Here is a 20,589-nt window from a genome sequence, read left to right as displayed (position 1 = left end):
GCTAGATGGTACATACCATATAAATCTGTATTGAAATAATAATGCTTATATGCACAGAGAAAAAGTAACCTGTTCAAAGTATTATTATATAGAAAATAAAGCTTTGGTTCAATAAGGTACTTAAACACATGCCTCATTTCATTTCACCGTGCACATACTTCAATACCTAGTGAATTAAGTCCTAATTAACCAAAGTTGAAGACTTTTTTTTTTCATAATTTTAAGTCTATTTTTTAGGTGAAGACATTGTTTTTCAAGATGCAGAAAGGAATTTTTTAAGTGTGTAATCTTTGTTTTTCAGTGCACGTTGAAGATATAATTTTGCACATGTTTCAGTATATTCAAAAACTACGTGCAGAAGGACCTCAAGAATGGGTTTTCCAAGAATGCAAGGTAGTTTTATATTATAGTAGCAATTCTCTATTAATCTGTTTTTATAGATAGAATTTGGATGTTAGAGAATCAAATACCATGGCTGTCCAATCCCTATTAGAATTTCTTTCCCAAATCTACAGAAGCAGTTTGTATGACACTATAACTTTATTAAAAAATTAAAGCAGAACTTTATAATTTGAATACACTAGTATTTTAAATATAAATACAAAATGCTATTTCTGAGCCAGATGAGTGGTCTAGATCATAGTCCTACCTTCTGTGGCTCCATAGAGGTGTCAGGAGAAGTATTACATCCCCCCTCAATGCACTTGCCTGGTTTTCTTCCATCTTCATGACAGGTGTGGGAGAAAACAGGAACTGCACACCTGGGTGGTGAGTGGGGAATGGATGGGACCACCTTCTTCCCCATGTATCAACGGGCACAATTCTGTTGGCACACCTTGTGGAACAAGAGCTTAGGAAATTACTTGATTGGACTCCTCCTGGGCAGTAGAGCTGTATCCTGCACCTTCTACAGAACTAATTATTAAAGTGCAGTCTAGTTCTGTGTGATTGCGTGTACGTAGATAGCAAACTTTGAAAGTGCTTTATTAATACTGAGTAATAAAATTTCACTTCTCAGTGGTGATGTGAAATGTAATACAACCCTTTACTCGTAAGAGTGTTTCCATTGGGTCACTGGAACTACTCACGTAAGGGGTTACTCATGCAAGTGAATGTTGCAGGATCAGGGCCTTAGTTATACCTTGTCAAACTTAGTAACTAGTAATAGTTTCCCCTTAGACTATTCAGAAGATCTTTATCTACTTGACAAGATATAAGATAATATCAGATGTATAGAATGATTAAGGGTCTTATCCAGTCATGTACATATCTAGATTTCAAAGCTTTACAAGCTGCAGAATGCCATAGACTGTAACTCCATAACAGATAGTTGTACACTGGAGAAAATTTAATTTGTTTCATGAGGTACTTACTAAATAAAAAAAAATGTCCTTGGTGCACAGACAGAGGTCTTGTGGGACTACATTTTTGGAAGGAAATATAATGTTATCAGCTCTATTCCCCCCATATTGTGCTACGCCCTAGCTGCAGTTTCTTCCTTCCGTCAGTGCTGGATTCACACAGTCTGCAGGAATTTAGAGAGACAGAGTCAACTGAAAAAAAATCACTTTTCTGTCTGAATACTTTTACTTACTTTTGCTACATGTACTACCTAAAATTATTTAGGGAGTTCTGTTATTGATGGCCATAAGGTCACTTAAAAATCTTTACTTGTTGACAGTCAGAAGAAAAAAGTTACTTTCTCCCTGTTGTAACAGTGTTGAGGAAGGCCTTTCTCTTTCTCTCTCTCTTTTTCTATTTAGGTGTGAAGTTTTGTGTGGTTTTTTTATTTTGTGTAGATATGTATATTACTCTGCAAATTAGCCATTATAAGCAAATATATATGTTGTTCTGTCAAACTAGTAGCACTTGACCATGAGACTATTGACCATTTGTATGATTATGATTTGAAACACTGATTACCTGTTATACCAAAATACAAACTACAGAGTATAAATATAACTTACATGATGTAACCATGAATTACACTAACTAGGACTCCCATTTTAGTGAATTCATTTTTTAAGTTCTTCCCTTTCAATTGCCACTTCACATCAAACCCCTGCTTTTCAACCGCATGGCTTTCAGGAGCCCCTGCTATTATGTCTCTTCATCCTTTTGTTGTAGAGGTACCAGCAATGCAACCGTTGTCTTCTTTATTCCTGCCATCTTTATGCCAAGGGTTTGCAAAGAGATGTCTCTTTTTGCTCTCTTTGTAATACAGTCTGAGGGGAGATTTCTCCAGTTAATATGGTTAAAGGTAGCACCAGGAAAACCTTTTCTCGCCCTCCTGGTTCCTTGTTATGCCTTCTGCAGGGGCTCTGAAAGGCTTCTGCCTCTCTGTTTCTACCATTGGCTGACTGATCAGGAGAAAAAAGGGAAAAGTGCAGGTGTTAGTTTCTTTATTCTTGTTCATTGTAACACTTTGAATATTTCATTCAAAAACTTAAACTTCTGTTTCCAAAGTTCTATTTTGAATGAGTGTTCCTGTTGGATTCCAACCCTTTGCTCATATATGCTAATTGGGCAGCTTCCTCCTTCTACTTCTCCCCATCATCCTCTCCAGTTTATCCCCACTCAGCCTCTAGTCTTGATCCCTACTCTAGAATTTTTCTTCAGTTCCATGTTGCTGCTCCTCTTTCTCAAGATCCTGCTGTGTAAATTTTACTTTCTCCTGCATAGCCTTCTCACAGCTGCCAGAGCTCATTAAATTTCAACAGCTTGGTCCCCCCCACCCCCATTCCCTATGAAGTTTCCTTGGATTTGGATATGTGAAGAGAGGAGAAAAGAGCATGAAAGCTTTACAGGCCTTAAAAACAATCTTAGGCTCAGTTTCCATAAACAATATAACACCTTCTGTAAGAATTAACTGGAAACCACTGCAGGAGATATACAGTCTTACAAAAAAATAAAAATAGAAAATGTAATCAGAGATTTTTATCATGCTCTTTTGGGAGGGAGGATAAATCACAATATTGATAAGTTAAATCAAAATGGTTTTCTGATAATGAAGGATATGACTTAGCTGTATAGTTCTCTACTGTGAACAGTGGTAGGAGTGGTATGGATCCAAGAAACAACTAGTGTGCACTGAATTATTGTATGTCAGATAATAACTACTACACTTTTGTGTAACTGAGAGGAGAGTTTGGCCTTTCGTGTTTCAAACATATACAAAAGTCAACAATGTGTTGTATTCTAGGTGTTCTAAGAAGAACGGAAAGAATATTTGTTATAGCCAGTTTGAGTATTTAACATGCCCATAGTAGTAAGAAATTGATGTAAATCCTGATAAGGCTTTGTCTGTAAGAGAAGTTGTGCATCAAGAATCTTCTTCAGGTGGTGATGGATTTGTTAAATGTTGTTGCTTAGGGCCTAGGAGCTGCAAGACCCCCATGTGTAAATCGGGGAGGATTTAAGGAGAGAGGAGTCTCAGAGCTGAGTTGGGAGCAGATCCTTCCTAGTCAGCTCTGCTTGGCAGTTACAAGCCTTTGATCTTGCCACCTTTCTGTTCTTTGTCCTTCTGAAGCTGAGCTGCTTTTTGAAGCATTTGAATGTAATAGCTGATATCACTGGACTATTGGCTAAAGAAGTCATCACCCAGTGATATAAAATCACGGGATTTTCAGTTATTGGATGGTATATGATAGTGTACAAAAAAAGGTAATACACTGATTCATTTGGTTGTTTATTAAGCAACTGACAGGCATTTGATCAAATGTCCAGTCTTTTTATTTTCAGTCATTTAACTAAATGACTAGTTTGATCTTGAGTGTAAAGTGTATTAATTAAACTTTTATTATTCTTACAAAGGAGAAAATGACTTTCCCATGCATAATTTGATTTAATTTTTTCTTTTAGGATCTAAATGCTGTGGCTTTCAGATTTAAAGATAAAGAACGACCACGAGGTTATACATCAAAGCTTGGAGGGATTTTGCATGTAAGTAAAGCATTTGAATTTTGGGCAGTCTCTGAATGGAAAGAAATAAGTTACTATTCTTCTACAAGTGATGGTCTCTGTGCGTATTGCACACGTGGGTTTGCATGTGTGCCATGCACCTGAGTCTGGAATCTTTTTACAAGCAGTGTCATTTGGCCCTTACATGCCCTGTAGTTTTCCTCGTGCTCCGAACCAAGGGCATAAAGGGTGGTGTGGGAAGATGCCTCTCCACTTTCTTCTTTCCGCCATAGAGTCTGAGTTGGAATCATTGGTGTCCTCAGCTCCTTTGTGCTGCATCATAGCTTTAAATATGTTGTGTATAGTTGGTTTTTAGAAGTCTAGTAGTTTTTATGGCATAGTATAGCATAGTATACTTAGTATTTTTACCCTATTTCTTCCCCACCTGGGAAATTCAACCTCTTCACCTGCACACAAAAAAAGTCTGGGATTATGCCCAGAGTCCAAAAAACAATTTTTCCTGCCCTCACTCTTTTTTTTTCTGTGAGCAACAAACATCAACGCTGCGTCTGCTGCCTAGGTGAGGCTCACACCTCTGCCAAGTGCTGCATCTGCCACTCTTCCTCCCCCGCCCCCCTGTCACTTCTCACCCCTCAGTTGAATTAGGGGGTTGGGAACAGAGACTTAGAAAATATCTGATGGAGAAAGCAATGTAGCTGGTATTCTTAGGGTCCCTGGGTTGGGAACCGGAGTAATGGGTGGGCCTGGGTCCCGTTTCCCCCCCCATAGGCCACTGGGGAACTCGCCTACAATTAGATAGTGATAAATCCTCAGAAGGGGAACTGAACTAGGTAGTGGCCCCGCTGAAGAGCTGGGACCAGCATAGACCAAGAGGGTGAAACGATTGCCTCCTGGGAGGAAGCCCTGGGGTACAGCCTGATACCAGGGCCCGGACTGTTTAAAGACTGTAGAGACACCAGACCAGAAGGGGTGCTTGTGAGAGATGGGTGCCGCACGGTTACAGGGACATTGTTCCATCAGAGGAAGAGATTATCCCAAGAATGCAGAATTGTTCTCCCATCCCACCAGGGCCATAGCAACAAAGAATGTGGCCCCGTCCGAACATATGTCCGGGGCCCCTTACAATGCAGAAACTGGAATGCGGTATTTATTTTATACAATATACAGGGTTCATATTATGTATACATAGGCCTACAGTGTACATGTATTCCGTATTTACGCAAAGCGCTTCTTTCGAGCCTTGCTCTCCGCAAATTGGTTAATCAATGTGTCATAGTCCAGAGATCTGGCAATCTTGTTTTCGACTGAGATAACTGCAAGCTCAGAAAGCCTGTCATCTGTCATGGTTGAGGGCAAGATATTCTTGATCAGTTTCATTCTGCTGAAGCTCCTTTCAGCACCAGCGACAGTAACTGGTGTGGTCAGAAGAATTCTGATGCAAATGCAAAGATTCAGATATATCTCCTGAAGGCTGTTCTTGTATATGTACGTTAAAAAATTGTTTGCCGTGACAAGTCCTCTCTCTTTCTCGATGACATAAATAAAACAATTCAATTCCATTGTGAGTTCGTTGGCATCAGTGTCTCCCATTTTTCTTTCAAAATTTTTGCTGTGATTCTCCAGTTCATTTTATCTGTGACACTGCTTCAGGCTGTTAGTGTTGTTCAGAAATCCAAACAACTTATACCACTCCACGAGTTGGTCAAATCGCGACGAAACAGAAGATATGGCCTGATCAGTGAGAACAAGAAAGAACTGCGATTTGAATTTTTCTTCGGCAGAAGGACGACTCGAATCATCAGCACATTCATAATCAAACATTCTCTTCTTACGTCGCACCCTGGTTTCTGGAAACACCTGCTCAATACTCATATGCTCCGCTATTTCACGTGCATTTGTGACCACAGAGTTATATCCTGTATTTCGATAGTCTTCCAAAAACTTCATTGTAGCACCGACTTCTGCCTGCAGTACGTCAATTGACACATCTGGTGACTGAATTAATTTGCTGGTTTTATTGACGTGAAATAGTATATCGTACCACGTGTACACAGTCAGAACAAAAGGCCACGTAGTAACATGGTCTAAAAGCGCACCGGCTTCTGTTGCTGTATTGCCATCTTTCTTTTCGAGCGCATATTCTCGCAAAGATGACAAAGCATTGCACAATTTTTCAAGGTGATAACGCAATGGCTTCACAGCATCAATTCTCAACTCCTAACAAGTGTCCGATAACCCTTTAACAGATATTGGCATATGTTCTTGAAGTATATCCCAACGTGAAGATGAAGAAAAAAAGATAATGTATATTCTGTTAATCAGACCGAAAAAGTGAACGGCATATTTCGATGACTTTGCCGCGTGTGAGATCACAAGATTCCAAGTGTGAGCTCCACATAGTACATACAGGGCACGGTCATTTATTTCTAGCATATTTCCTCTCATATTTGCGCCGTTATCATAAGCTTGGCCTCTCATGTCAGCAATGTCTATTCCTAAGTTGTTTGCCTTTTCAAGAAATGCTTCCAATAAGCCCTCGCCAGTTGTATCATGAACATTAAGAAAACCAACAAATGCTTCACAAATATTGACACCATCTTCACCGTTGCATTCAACAAAGCGTAACACCACAGACATCTGTTCTTCATGTGACACGTCGGGAGTACAGTCCAAAATAACTGAATAATATTTTGCTTTTTTAAGCTGCGCTATGTTGGCCTCTTGAATGTTACTGGCAACAAGTTGAATCAGCTCGTTTTGGATCTGTGGACTGAGGTACTGAACATGTGTCTCTGCCTTCTTAATCCTCTGTAAAAGTTCGCTGAGGACAGTATCATACTTTGCAAGCAATTCAAACAGTCCCAAAAAGTTGCCATTGGAAGGATTGCCGAGCTTTTCATTACTTCCTCGAAATGCCAAGTTTCTTTCAGACAAGAAAATAACGACATCAGCCATGCATTTGACAACATTTCTCCAGAAATCTTTCTTTCAGAAAAGCCTGCAATTCGAGTTGGTCAATAGATGTACGGTTTACTATGCCTGACGGAAGGTCAAACCATTTCACCATACAGTCTTGATGACCTTTGCCTGTTTCATGCTGCTGAAGTCTTTTTGACAGTGCTTTCCAAGCAGATGTTCCACGACGTAGCGGTATGTCGCCAGTGCCAAATAATTTACAACAAAAACAAAAAATGGCATTTTTCTGAACTGAGTACATTAACCATGAACGTCTTATTTTCTCGCCATTTGCCATGGTTCGATAGAAATGAATACTTGTGAACCTCCGTCTTTCCTCGTTAAATGGAAATTTGTAACTTGCATTGTGCTGCGGTGGGCCACGTGCAACAATGTCACACACTTGCCTGTCCGATATTATAGACGGCCAATCTCCTGGATCATCAGTCAGTGGTTCAGATTCAGATACTTCTTTCCTGGCAGCAGCTGGAATATCTGTCAGGGTTTGTTTGGTAGAACTGGCTTCACCTTCGACCTCACTTGAAGTACTTCTGGATACAATTCGTCGCTGCTAGCGCTGTCCGTTTCATGTGCCTGTACCTGTACGTTGGATTGCAGCACAAAATATATTGACAACTTTGGAATTTTCTCAAGTTCCTACTCGGCACCTTTTGCTGCCTTTCGTTTACTAGCTCCGCTCTTATACATTCGCTTAGACATCACAAAGCACACTTCTGCGTTGGAAACTATAAACTAAACAACTAAATTAATAACATTTATCCGCCGACCGCGTTATGAACGCAAATACACATTCTTTGAATGGGTCTAACTAAAATTCGAAACTGACCGACAGACAACTGATGTAGCCAATAGCATTATGATGTATCATAATGACTTCACGGTTTTGTCAGTAAAACCGACATGGATTGTGCAATAGCGTCAATAAATGTCACTTACCTAGTTATACCTTACATTTTTTTTGCCACTTTTAGGGGCTCCCTTCCTTGCGGGGGTCCCCTCCGGTCGGAAGGTACGGAGGGCGCTCGCTACACCTCTGCATCCCACCTGCCAGGCTTGAGGAGCAGCCATCAGTACCATTGGTTCAGCTGGTAGTCTAGGATCCAGCCTTCTCTTCTGATGAGTTAGAGGTTCCGTGGGAGTCTGTAGCACAGGGTAGATGCAGCTCCAGATTCAAGCCTAGAAGAGCAGGGTTCCAGCCTCTGACCAGACATGACTGGCCAAGAGACATTTGATACCCTATGTCACTGGGTGCTCCATCCTGCTGGCTGTGTTACCTTTAAAACATGCAGCTGCCCAGTCAAGTGTTGTGCACTTGATTAGCAGAGCTGTGCAAATCTGGCGATATGTGTTCAGGTGCCCCTCCCCCTTGCCGTTCTGCAGCCGTGTTGCTCCTGCCCTCTCCCTTGGAGCCCCAGACCAGCTGCTCCCAGGACCCCCTCACTTGCTGTACTATGTGGAAGGGGGAAGGGGAGGATGCTGATGTCAGGGTGTCCCCTCCCCTATGTAACCCATCTCCGCACAGCAGGGATGGGGGGACAGGGCTTAGCTGCTAACAGCTGCTGGGGTCTGAAGGAGCCTTCTGGTCTGAAGGAGCCAAACTGGCACCATCAGAAATTAGGCAAGTCCAGCCTGACAGACAGCAGAGCCATAGCCAGGCTGTCTAGGAGATGCACTGATTTCAGTAGCTCCCCCAGGCAGTTTCCATTGTTAGGCAATGATAGAGACCCCAGCAGGAAAGTACAGGTGCCATTGTCACTCCTTTGGCATACACACCAGAGACTCAATGGGGGATCTTAGACCTAAAGTCGTGCTACTACAGCTTGAGCTAAAGAGCTAAGTCTCTGTATCTGCGGGCAGTAGCAACCCATATGCTCTGTGAATAGGCCAGAGGTGGACCAGTAACACATGGTTGTGCTGTTACCTGGTGAAATCCTTGCAATAGCTTGCTTGCCTTCCCCAGTTTGAATCCTAACTCCACCATCACTGCCTGCAGAGGTTGCAATTTGTACCTCACTTTGTGCCCATTGAACACACAGTCCAAAAATATACTTTTCCTGTAAATCCAGCTTACTCTGTAGAATCTTAAGGAAAATGATTGTATAACTTGGCGTTCTAAAGAAATATTTGAAAACCCCAAATTACTGTAGCAGTATATATTATGGTCTTAGATACTGGACATGTTCTTTCATTTGAAAAATTAGTTAAGTTACGGTTATAAGGATCATTTTAGAGTTCTGAAACTTGAATTCTTGAGAGTCTATGTACACATACTGTTTGCTGCTTTTAACTTTAAAAATATCCTCCAGGGGTCACTATCTTACCATATGATTTTTACTTAGTTTTATATTAATAACCACGGTAGTTAGGTTGGCTTTTTAGATTACCATATAATAATGTATACAGAACCTAATATAAAAGCTCTCTGCTCGTCATAATAATTATTTTTAAATTCCATTTTAGCTTAATGCAATAAGGCTTTTTTTTTTTTTTTTTTTTTTTGCTTTAAAATGTTTTCTGTTCAAAAGGCTTTAAAAAATTTTTTTAAATTATTATTATTTTAGTATTATCCCATAGAAGAAGTGCTTGCTGCTGAATATTTACTTGAAGAATTTAGGCCTGATTTAATAGAGATGGTGCTGGATAAATTGAGGCCAGAAAATGTCCGGTAAGTTACTCTGCAATAACTTTTATATTTTAAACCAAATATTCTGTGATGAAAATAAATGAATAAGTGAATGTAACTACTACTACTAATACAGACAGATGGGGAAATAAAAGTAAACAATGAGACCAAGTATTTGGGTGACTTTATTTGATCCATTTGTGCTAAAAATTGTCACAGGGTGGTAGAGGCGTAGCACACAAGAATTCTGGTAAGACAAGCTAGTTCTTATTTGTTTATCCACTTGGATATGTGCCATGTCACAGTTTAAAAAAAAAATTAGACAGTTGTCACATGCCAGGGTCACTAATCATGTGGGTACTTTTCCAGCACGTTAGGGGATTTTGCATTTTTATTTTTATTAGCATTCAGTTAGGGCTACCCATCAGTTGTTGGTTTATTTTGCCTTTTAAACTTGCTGGTATGTCTATGTCCACATTTCTGTAAATCTATCATAAATCTGGGTTGATTTGGTTTGGTTGGTAGCGGTTGAGCCAAGGGATCATGTCCCATTAGGACTTGGCTCTTACCCTTAGTTTACAGTGAAGTGTACAGCGAGAGGACAGGAGTACAAACTTCAGTTAAAATGTTGTTTCTTCTTGACTTTGGCTGACTGGATGAAAGTGAAGGGTCTCATGACACCTTTTGTGAAAGAAAAGTAATGTAACGTATCTTGCTAATTTTTAAAATGCGCATGGGGCGTACTTAACTGCGTAACTTTGTATATGTAACTCTTCTGCTATGCTATTATTTGTTGCTTTTAACTGTTACATCTTGTCATATATTTAAATCGTAAGCTCCCTAGACAGGCAAATTGCTGCCTTATTTGTTTATGTAATGCCTAGCAAACATTTGAGTGCTTAAGAAACAAAACATAATTAATTCTAGCGGTGGACTTCCCTTTAGCAGACATTATTAACAGTTTTGCACTGTTGCTTTCCTCAGTTTTGCTCTTGTGAGTATATGGAGTGAATAGCATGAGTTTTTAACTCTCCCTTTTACTTCCAGAATTTCCCTTTGGTACTTTTTCAGGAGCATAAAATGGCTATTATGGTTAAGAGGAAAACGTGTAGTCTATACTGCAGTTTAAACACCTGCAGCTGAACCATGTCAGCTGACTTGGGTTTGCATGACTTGGGCTGCGAGGCTTCAAAATTGCAGTGTAGATGTCTGGGACCATCCCACTCGTGGGGTCCCAGAGCTTTGGGCTGCAGCCCCAGCCCGAACGTCTACCCCACAATTTTACAGCCCCATAGCCTGAGCCCTGTTAACCTGAGTCTGCTAAAACCTGGACAGTCATGGGTGTTTAATTGCAGTGTAGAGATATGTTTTCCTCTTAATCGTAACAGCCATTATATGCTCCTGAAAAAAGTAACTAGCCAAACTAGACACACTCATAGCTACTCCACTTGTAGCAGGGCAGTGTAAACCAGCCTGACTAGGTCTCTAATACTTCTTATGATAAACCTCCCAGGCCTGGTCTACACTGGAGCGGGGATCGATCTAAGATACGCAATATCAGCTACAAGAATAGCGTAGCTGAAGTCTACGTATCTTAGATCGACTTACCTCTTGTCCTCACGGTGCGAGATCGATGGCCTCTGCTCCCGCGTTCACTCCGCTTCCGCCTCTCACCCTGGTGGAGTTCCGGAGTTGAGGGGGAGCGTGTTCTGGGATAGATCTATTGCATGTAGACGAGACACGATAAATCGATCCCCGATAGATCGATCGCTACCTGCCAATCCGGCGGGTAGCGTGTACGTACCCCCAGCCATTGTTTTGGTGTTCTCCAAGGCAACAAACATCAGCCTCAAATTAAGCTAGAGAAGAAGCTAGAGTTCAACAACAAACAGCTTTATGTTCAGATAGTTCCCTAGGCTTCCAAGATAGGACTTGGCCTTGGGAATGTGACTTTTTCTCCTTGTCTCTCCTTCCTGCCTCACCTACTATTTCTGATAGTCAAGATCTTTGCATCTTGCAAGAGCACGTCTAGAGAACTCTTTCATTTTTGCCAACCTCAGGCAAACACCTGCATTTATTAGAAAAAGACCTACTATTAAGGCCTCCTTGGTTCCACCATTAAAAACTAAAATCATTCCTACTCCCTTTGTCCCATCTGACAATGTATCCTTAAATATTGTGAGTTGCTTTTTTAATGAAAAGCACTAACCTAGAACTTTCCGACATTCCATTTCTGTCCCTGCTGTTTCTTGCAATTTTGACCTAATCAGGCGTGACCTATCTAAGAAGGACAGTCTCTAAGAGGAACTATGTGAACATGGAAGGCGTTTTGTCCATAATGACCTACTTTCTTATACTAAACTATTATGAAGTTATAAAAGGTAACGGCTCACTTTTGGAGGAGCTAGAGTTACTTCCTCTGAGCTATCAGAAAAAGTTGGATAATGCAGTTGTTCTGGAGCTGTTAACCATGCAGCAGGTAACTAACAGGTCTCTACAAGCACCTCACTCTGCTTATTCGCAGCCAAATCTTCTAAACTCTACAAATTACTAAATGAGAAGGCAAAACAATGGACCAGTGGCTAATTGCTCCAGAAATTTGCCTCTCTCAACTGAGGGCATTGCTAATCTCTAGGTTCCTCAAATGGAGAGAGAGGAGGAATTTTCTCAGTTTTCATCTGATGCTGTCTACCTATCAGATAAATATTGTCAAATACTTTATTTACTGTATTTCTAAGCTTTCACAACTGCACAGGCCCCTCATAGGTACCCAAAATCTGTTCAGTTTTTTTACACCTGGTATCCATATATCTCAGTGTGATTTCCGAGGACTTTAGCTTGATCTCTGCCAGATCTATTTAGCTATTATTGACTGTAATGTACCAGCTGTTCTCTCAAAAAGATTCTAGTTTGTTTGTGTCTCTCTGTCACCTCTCCCACCCACCAGTGTGATAGATGAGTGTATCTCTACTAGTTCTCTGGGGCATTTAGTCTCCAAGGTGGGGGGGATGAAATATGGACCTATGCACTGCTGTAGTTATGAAGAAATCCAACACCTTGGTTTTGTTGCTCAGCTAGTAGAGTCCATGGAATTTTATCTAGTTTATAACAATTATTTTATGAAGTAATATTTAGGTTCAGTAGGATGCTTTCAAAGGGGGAAAAAAAGGTCATTAAAAAGAAGTCTGAGAAGCACATCAGATTCTGAAAGACCTTTTTTTAATTTTTCATAGTCTCTTAGCAACTTCATTTCTAAACAACAGAGCTTCTTCACCAGCTGTCCAAGTCAGATTGTAAAATGTAATTGAATTATATAGCTGTGGCACATTTTTGTATAATCAGTAATATCTCTAGCAGGTTTTATCGTGGTAAGTGGGTAAGTATCTGCTGTGTTGTGAGGACAAATACTTCTCTAATGATGGAAGGCTTTCCTCTCTGCTACTTATTGCTTTTTAACATTCCTTCTGTCATCAGAAGTGTGTTGTCAGATGCTACCGGTGTGGTGCTCTGCTCTCTCTCTGTTGATATCACTCGGCTGCGTGCGTGTGTTCCCTCTTGCGCTGCCCCAGCTCTGCAGATAGCTGACACAGCAGACCCGAAGAGAACCCCCAATGACCACAGAGTCTAGTAAGGTACGAAGGCATGTCGGCCAGGTTTATTGCGATCTCAGACACAGTTGCAGTTCCCTCTAGATTGTTACTCTACAGGGCATGCTACGAGAAAGTGCCTCTTGGCAGTGGACCCGGCTCAGTCAGTGGCAGGACTTTCCATTGCCCCCTAGGCTGGACAAAGACATCGCTCCAGGGATACATTTTTATACACAGGTACAAAAAAGTTACACATCACTCCTGATGTATTGAGGTGCAGCCCCTCTATGTAATAAGGTACAACCCCTCTACGTAGTAAAGTGCCGCCTCTCACCTTGTACATGTTGGTTCGATCAAAACAACTCTATCCATCATATTACCCTTTTGCCCCTGTCATTGGAATGAGTCAGTCTATTCCTTGTTATCTGTGTGGAATGTGCAAGTATGTGAATGTTCTGATCTCTAGTGTTCAGTACCTTTTAGGTACGTATCTTCTTGCAGCATCAGCCCTTTCCTTGCCAGCTTCTGTGAGCAGGGCCTGCCTCTGGCTCACAGATTCACTTTGCTTTATGTTAGCAAAGTCTTGACCATTACTTTAGTTCAGGCCTCAGGCCTCATACTGGGCCTTTATCAGGGCCTTCACTTACTACACCTTCTTTTTATTTATATATTATTAAAAAAAATAAAAATACACACTAAATATATATGAGGGCATGAGTCAGTTTTGTATATGATTGGAATAAAAATGTTTATAAGACCATTGCATTTGCTATGGCAAATCAGATCAGTATTCTGTCTCTGATAATTGTCTCAAGCTACTGTTTCTGAATAACTTTTTTTTTTTTTAAATGCCAGTTGACCAATGGTTTTTGAGGTGGGCAGTAAAAATTATCTTCTTGACCCCTGCAGTAATTATCTGTATCCCTGAAGCATGAGATTTGATCATCCCTCCTTAGCATGCCTGACTAGAAATATTGGTCTCAAAATTATCTAGCCTACTGTACAAATCCTGCTTCAGTATTTGAACCTCTGGTGATATTCTGTAGCAGTGACTCTAGATGTTGGGGGTAGGGGAATATTTCCTTTAAAAAAAAAAAAAAAAGCCTATCATTTACTACATCAGGTGACACCCTCACCCCCTGATGTGCCTTTATTAGAAGGCACAGACTAATTTCACAAGCATTTCTGAATTTTTACTTCTAGAATGAGTGAAACATTGTATTTGACGTTACATATAATATATTCCAAATTTCCCCTCCATGCCCCACTAAAAATGTGGTCACATAATCCATTAGTTAGTAGAATAGTTAGATGTAAATCAATGCACATTAAGAACACTAACATTCCATACATTTAAACTTTTCTACTGCATTTTATAAAAGAAATTCTTCACAAGAAACATAGTCATTATTATTTATTTGATACTGGTAAAGGTCCACATCCCTCCTATGGGATCAGGACCCAGTTGTGTGGTACAATCACATAGGAGACTGTCCCTAGCTTGAAGAGCTCATCATAGTCTAATAGAATATACACAGCACATGTGTCTTAGTGTGTATTTTAACCATCTGCACAACGTTTGACATTTTGTTAATTATTTTGCTATTAAACATCTCTATGAAATGTTGAATTTATGAAGAAGATAATGAAGATATGACCTTTCTGGATATGCAATAACTGTTTCAGAATTCTCATAAATTTTATGTGCCTTTTAATCTAATTTTTAATTCCTGTTGAGCTTCTTTGTTGAATATACTATTTTTCAGTAAAAACTGTTATAGAATTCAAGGTTTTATTTTCTTGGCACTTAGTGTGAACACTTTTGAAAACTTCTTGGTTTGTAATTAGTTACTTGTACTGTTTCTCTTTTATTCTAGATTTCCTCCTCTTGGCCATGTCTTTTGTAGGTTTCTGATTGACAATGTGTATTGATTTAGAAAGTGTAAAATAAACTGCTACCACAGTGAAGAAGTCCATTGCTAACCAATAAACAGCAATTTATGTGTAACTCTGCATACAGGGTTCGGCATGCAGGATTAGGACCTAAATCTGTGTGGTTATAAACTAGGTCATGCATAAAATGTGTATATCGAAAATCTTATCTTTGTACAGTTACTACTTTAATAATTTGGTCTCTGATGTAGGTGTTGAGAAAAATGCAGTAGTCATATTATAGATTTTGTATAGGATCTCTTAGGATCATTGTTTTAAAGCTGCTCAATGCAAATCATAAAACAAAGATGGAGAATCAAGAAATCAGAAATTGCATGCAAGTTTGCACACAGTCCTGACCTCTAGAGATTCATTTGTTCTCAACCATAAAATTATTGTGGCTGAACAAGTACAAATTGAAAGTTTATGATTAAGGGCTTATAATTGTGTGTTAAATTTGGGTACATGCATACTGTTGACCTAAATATTCCTGCGGTTTCATTTGGAGATGGTATTCAGTTGCAGGCAGTATGCGTCTTGAACAGCTTCTAAGTTCCATGCTGGAGATGACTGCATTTCAGCTGTGAGTGAAATGATCTCTCACACTACTTTGTATATTTGTTGGTAAAGTATTTTGGTACCGAAGTGTTTTTGATTTTTGTCTGTTTGTTTTTAGGGTTGCAATAGTTTCTAAATCTTTTGAAGGAAAAACTGATCGAACGGAAGAGTGGTATGGAACACAGTATAAGCAAGAAGCAATTTCTGATGAAGTCATCCAGGCATGTTAAAATAATTACTAGATTTCCATTTCTGAAATAAAATTTTTTGCATCTAGATTTAATTTTCCTATTAATGGAAAGGAGAATTTGCACTTACAACTGCCATTAGCAATGATATTTCAGTCTATTCAGCAGCAATGGAGATTAGACCCTCATTTAAAAGTGTTTCAAGACTTTTCATTGCATGCTACAAAATAGTACATTGAGGTATTTTGTTATTGTAGCTATAAATCAAATCCTCTGATATCAACGGGTCTTTGCACATTTTCTTTGTAAGACCTCGATAGTATGCAATACATACTTTAAGTTACAAAAAACTTGTGGCTTATTTATCTGATTCTGGACCTTGGAGTTAATGGTAAAACTCCTACTGACTTCTGATTGGCCCTCTGTGTGAATTTTTGTCTGAAATTCTAGCCATATCGAAGACAATAGTAGTTGTGCAATTGACTTCAATAGGGCCTGGATTTTTCAACCCTTTTTTTTTTTTTTTTTTTTTTTTTTTTAAACAACGTGGGCAATTTAATTGTTTTCAGTGCCAAAAACTATTAATCAACAACATTTTGTTTGTAAAGATAGTTTTAGTTAGAAAACAAGGATTTCTGACTTGGCTATAAACTAATTTTCTTTCTTCTGTAAAAACAGATCCAACATAAAATAAAAAATTTGTTTTGCTACAAAGGAGTGAATTTTAAAAATTATATAATCACACTTAAGCTAAAGTAACTTTTATGAACTATAATTGTCCTGAAAAAGGAATTTATAATGGAAATACCATGACATTTAACTATGGTTCTGAGGCTGATTCAAAATGTATGTTTGTTTTTTCTCAAGTTTATAGAATGAATATATTGTGCAACATTTAGTGGACTTCTGTAAACGAAAGCCTTAGAAAAAAGAGGGAAGGGTGAAACAACTCTCATCAGATAAAATTATCTATCCACTTTAAAATGAGTTGGCCTTGCAGTATGCCCAAAATTAATACTAAGGCTCTGTCAGGCCACACATCCTAATCTGCTTAGAACAGAAATAGTCGAGAAATTCCTCACCATATTCAGCATATTTAATTGAACAAGTAGAACCAAAGCTGGAAGAATTTCTATGTATACATTTTATGTGATGCTTTTATTGAGCCAAAAACAAGAGGATGCACAGGGCTGAAATGGTGGAATGGAGAAAGATTCTCTACCCCTGTATACCTTTTCTAATGATCTTTTACTTTCCCATTTCCCTCGTTCAGAGAACTCTCTCCTATTGGTTGGCCTTCTCCCACCTCCTTCCCCAGTTCAGACATTTTTCTGCTGGTTTTCTGTTTTCTGTTACAGAGCTACAGGATTTAAGTATATATCCATCTGCTAGTCAGAAATTTAACTAATAACCATACTGTTGTTTATCCAGAAATGGCAAAATGCTGACCTAAATGGGAAATTCAAGCTTCCAATGAAGAATGAGTTTATTCCTACTAACTTTGAAATTTTGCCACTAGAAAAGGATGCACCACAGTACCCTGCTCTTATCAAGGTAAGGATATGTATTACTTACATCAAATGGAAGTTATGTCAGCCAGCTAGCTTGCTGGAAGGTTAACTATTATTCCCTGATAAAAGCTTTAAAATTATCTAGATTAACCTGTCATATATAGCTTATTCATACAGATTTTTTTTTTGAGCATTTGTTAGTAAGTCAGAAAGTAGAAAGGTCATTCTGTTGAAGTTGTGCATGAAAAGAGCTTGCAATTGCAAGCAAAGACACCTATCTGCTCCCTACCTTTCCAGAAAATAATTTCTCATCTATTTAGAGTCAAGAAATAGTTTTACTCTTTCAAGAGTGATGAGCTTTGCTGAGTTGGATGTAGGATGAACCTTCTGCAACTCCGTCCCGTTGCTGCTGGATCACCTAATGAACGTAGCTTATCTAGCACACCTGGGACTTCTCTATGACAGTGGTTCTCAACCAGGGATACATGTAACTCTGGGGGTACATAGAGGTCTTCCAGGGGGTGCATCAACTCATCTAGATATTTGCCTAGTTTTACAACAGGCCACATAAAAAGCTCTAGTGAAGTCAGTACAGATCAAATTTCATACAGACAATGACTTGTTTATATTGCTGTTGTACTATATACTGAAATGTAAGTATAAGATTTATATTCCAATCATTTTATAATTAAAAGGTGAAAATGAGTAATTTTTCAGTAATGGTGTGCTGTGAGACTTTTTGGTTTTTTTGTCTGATTTTGTAAGCAAGTAGTTTTTAAGTGAACTGTAACTTGGGGGTACACAAGACATATCAGACTCCTGAAAGGGCTACAGTAGTCTGTAAAGGTTGAGAGCTGCTCCTCTATGGTCTTCTCACTCTTGCTTTTCCAGAGATATTGAAAGCATGTATGCTGGCAGGACACCAAATCTAATACATCTCTTCAGTCTCTAATTTCTGTGACATGAAACCACAGTAGATAATTCAGGAGATTAATATTTGTGCATCAGTGAGTAGCAGTAAAATATTGTAATCTACATTGATGTCTCTTGAATTTGAAGTGAACATAGACTTCCAATCAGGAAAGTATATCTATTCAGAGCAGCACTTAAAATGTGCTTAAGTTCCAGCTCGTTGGGACGTAAGCACATGCGTGCATGCTGTCATGAACAGGGATGACTTAAGTCTGAGCATAAGTGCTTTCCTGAATTAGAGTCATAGAGTTGAATAGGGATGGACATCAGGTTCAGTAAACAAGACTATATTCTGCTTTCAGAAAGCTATCTTCACAAGAACAAAGGCTAGACACTTTTTTAAATTAAAGCTTAAATTCTACAAAAACTTGAGAAGCTAGCAGCATTCCAAAAGAAACCATTTGATATGAGCCGTGGTTAGTGCGTCACAGCTTTTGAAACTTGATTTGCTTTTTAACTCTTTTTGCTTAAAAAAAAAAAAAAATCTTTCAAAGCTTCTTGAACGGACACAATGGACACAGTAACTGCCATTTTACTATTCTGTTCCTACCAGCAGAGAATTTATTGTGAATTTTGCATAGTAGCAGTAATATTACTAGAATGAGAATTTCTGTTACGATAGAAATAAGTTATGTGGAAAATTCAGCATTGCATTGTAAATGAGGGGTTGTTTATAGGGAGATGGGCAGTGAGGGAGAATGCTTAGTTTTTATATGTAAAAAGCATGTGAGAAGTAAATATATTTGTGTTAAATTTTATACACTATAGCATTTGTGTTAGTGGCAAAGGTGATTGTCTATGTTATAAATTAAAAAGCCATGCAATAACATGTATTTATTGCGTATCTTTGATGGTCCCACTTGCACTCTGCTCACTAGTCCATCTCCTTCTTGGACTTACTGGCATTCCAAACCTATGAGCAGCGACAAACAGATGTTTAAAGAATGCCCCATCCCTACAAAATCAGCCTGCCATAACAATGTTACCTCTTTCACCGTATATGGAAATTAAAATATATAAAGAGGGCGGGAGAGAAATGATAGCTAGGGTTAAAATATGAAGATTGTCTGTTTTACGTCAGTTTGTTTGCAGTTCTTTCGAATTTTTTCCTCCACTGAGAATTTTAAAATAAAACTTTAGAGGACTGTCTTTTTTTAATCACTATATTTTCCTGTTTATAAATGAATGGATGGATATTTTTGTTTTCAGTCTTGTTATAAGAGTGTAATGTGTGTTTATAAATTTTATTAAGAGACTGCTGATTAAGAAATAATATACTTAGCCTGAAGTATTGGGGGTGAGATTGTCTGCAGGCCCAGTGCTAAGGGTGGAGGGAATGGGACAGCTATGGTGACTTTAAGCCATCTTTGTGTCCTCCTTCTCCTCAGCTGCTCTCTGGAGTGAGTTACAGCAGCCTCCCTACTCTGACCTATTAGCCACACATTACCCATAATATCCACAGTTCTGTATGATTCAGCCCTGTCCTGGCACATCCCTGCACTAGAGCTTGTAAAGTTTCTCTCATGGCAGCTTTTTTGGCTTTCTTCCACAGTTCCTCTCCCAGCTAGACATGGAGTTTTTAGGGCTCCTTTACACCATTATAGTCTTTATATCAGGCGTAAAGGAGCCTAATGAGGTGAGAATCTCACTCCAAGGCCGGATGGTTGTGTTCACCAGTTATGTATACATGTATTTAAGGAAAAAATGTGAACTGAGAGTAGAAGTGATAAAATGCAGTTTGTAAAACAGCATAATATAAAGTCTTAGGTTAAAAAAATTTTAAACATGTTTTTTCTTGACACAGGACACCGCTATGAGCAAACTATGGTTCAAGCAAGATGACAAATTCTTCTTGCCAAAAGCTTGTCTCAACTTTGAGTTTTTCAGGTATGCAGTATATTAAGTATGTCACACTAATTGAACTCTCAAAAATTTCTTATTCTTTACAGGAAATCTTCATTTAAGTTGCAGAAACTTTCATGCATGCATTAACTCTTCAAAATGATCTAGAGTACTGGTTTATTCTGGTTTGGTAATATTAGACAATACAACACATCAGGAAACCTCATATATTATGCAATAGTTGAAGAAAGAAGCAGTTGGGGGTGTTGAGATAAATATTTATGAGAAGCTGGTAATAATATTAAATACTTAATCCAGTCTCAAAACAATATATATTAATCCTTTATTTGCTATACCTGAAACACATCTGACAACAGCTACTACTTATTATTCGCTTTGCTATTTCAAAGATTTTATATTTTAAATTATGAATAAATTACAAGTTCAGTATTTGATGGTAGAACTTTCCATATTAAATA

At 38.8% G+C, this 20,589-nt stretch overlaps 1 protein-coding gene across 1 annotated transcript in view; it reads left to right on the top strand.

The window, feature by feature from the left end:
• The window catches only part of LOC115654547 (insulin-degrading enzyme-like), a 220,590-nt gene that overhangs the window by 153,547 nt on the left and 46,454 nt on the right, over positions 1-20,589 (top strand). The window contains 6 exon segments of the mRNA XM_030568931.1: positions 302-393; positions 3,862-3,942; positions 9,459-9,562; positions 15,716-15,818; positions 17,217-17,339; positions 20,073-20,155. Coding sequence (XP_030424791.1) covers positions 302-393; positions 3,862-3,942; positions 9,459-9,562; positions 15,716-15,818; positions 17,217-17,339; positions 20,073-20,155 — 586 coding nt within the window.

The sequence above is a fragment of the Gopherus evgoodei genome, chromosome 7 (genome assembly GCF_007399415.2).
Source record: "Gopherus evgoodei ecotype Sinaloan lineage chromosome 7, rGopEvg1_v1.p, whole genome shotgun sequence".
In the NCBI taxonomy this organism is placed as follows: Eukaryota; Metazoa; Chordata; order Testudines; family Testudinidae; genus Gopherus; species Gopherus evgoodei.
This window is presented reverse-complemented; position numbering and strand designations above follow the sequence as displayed.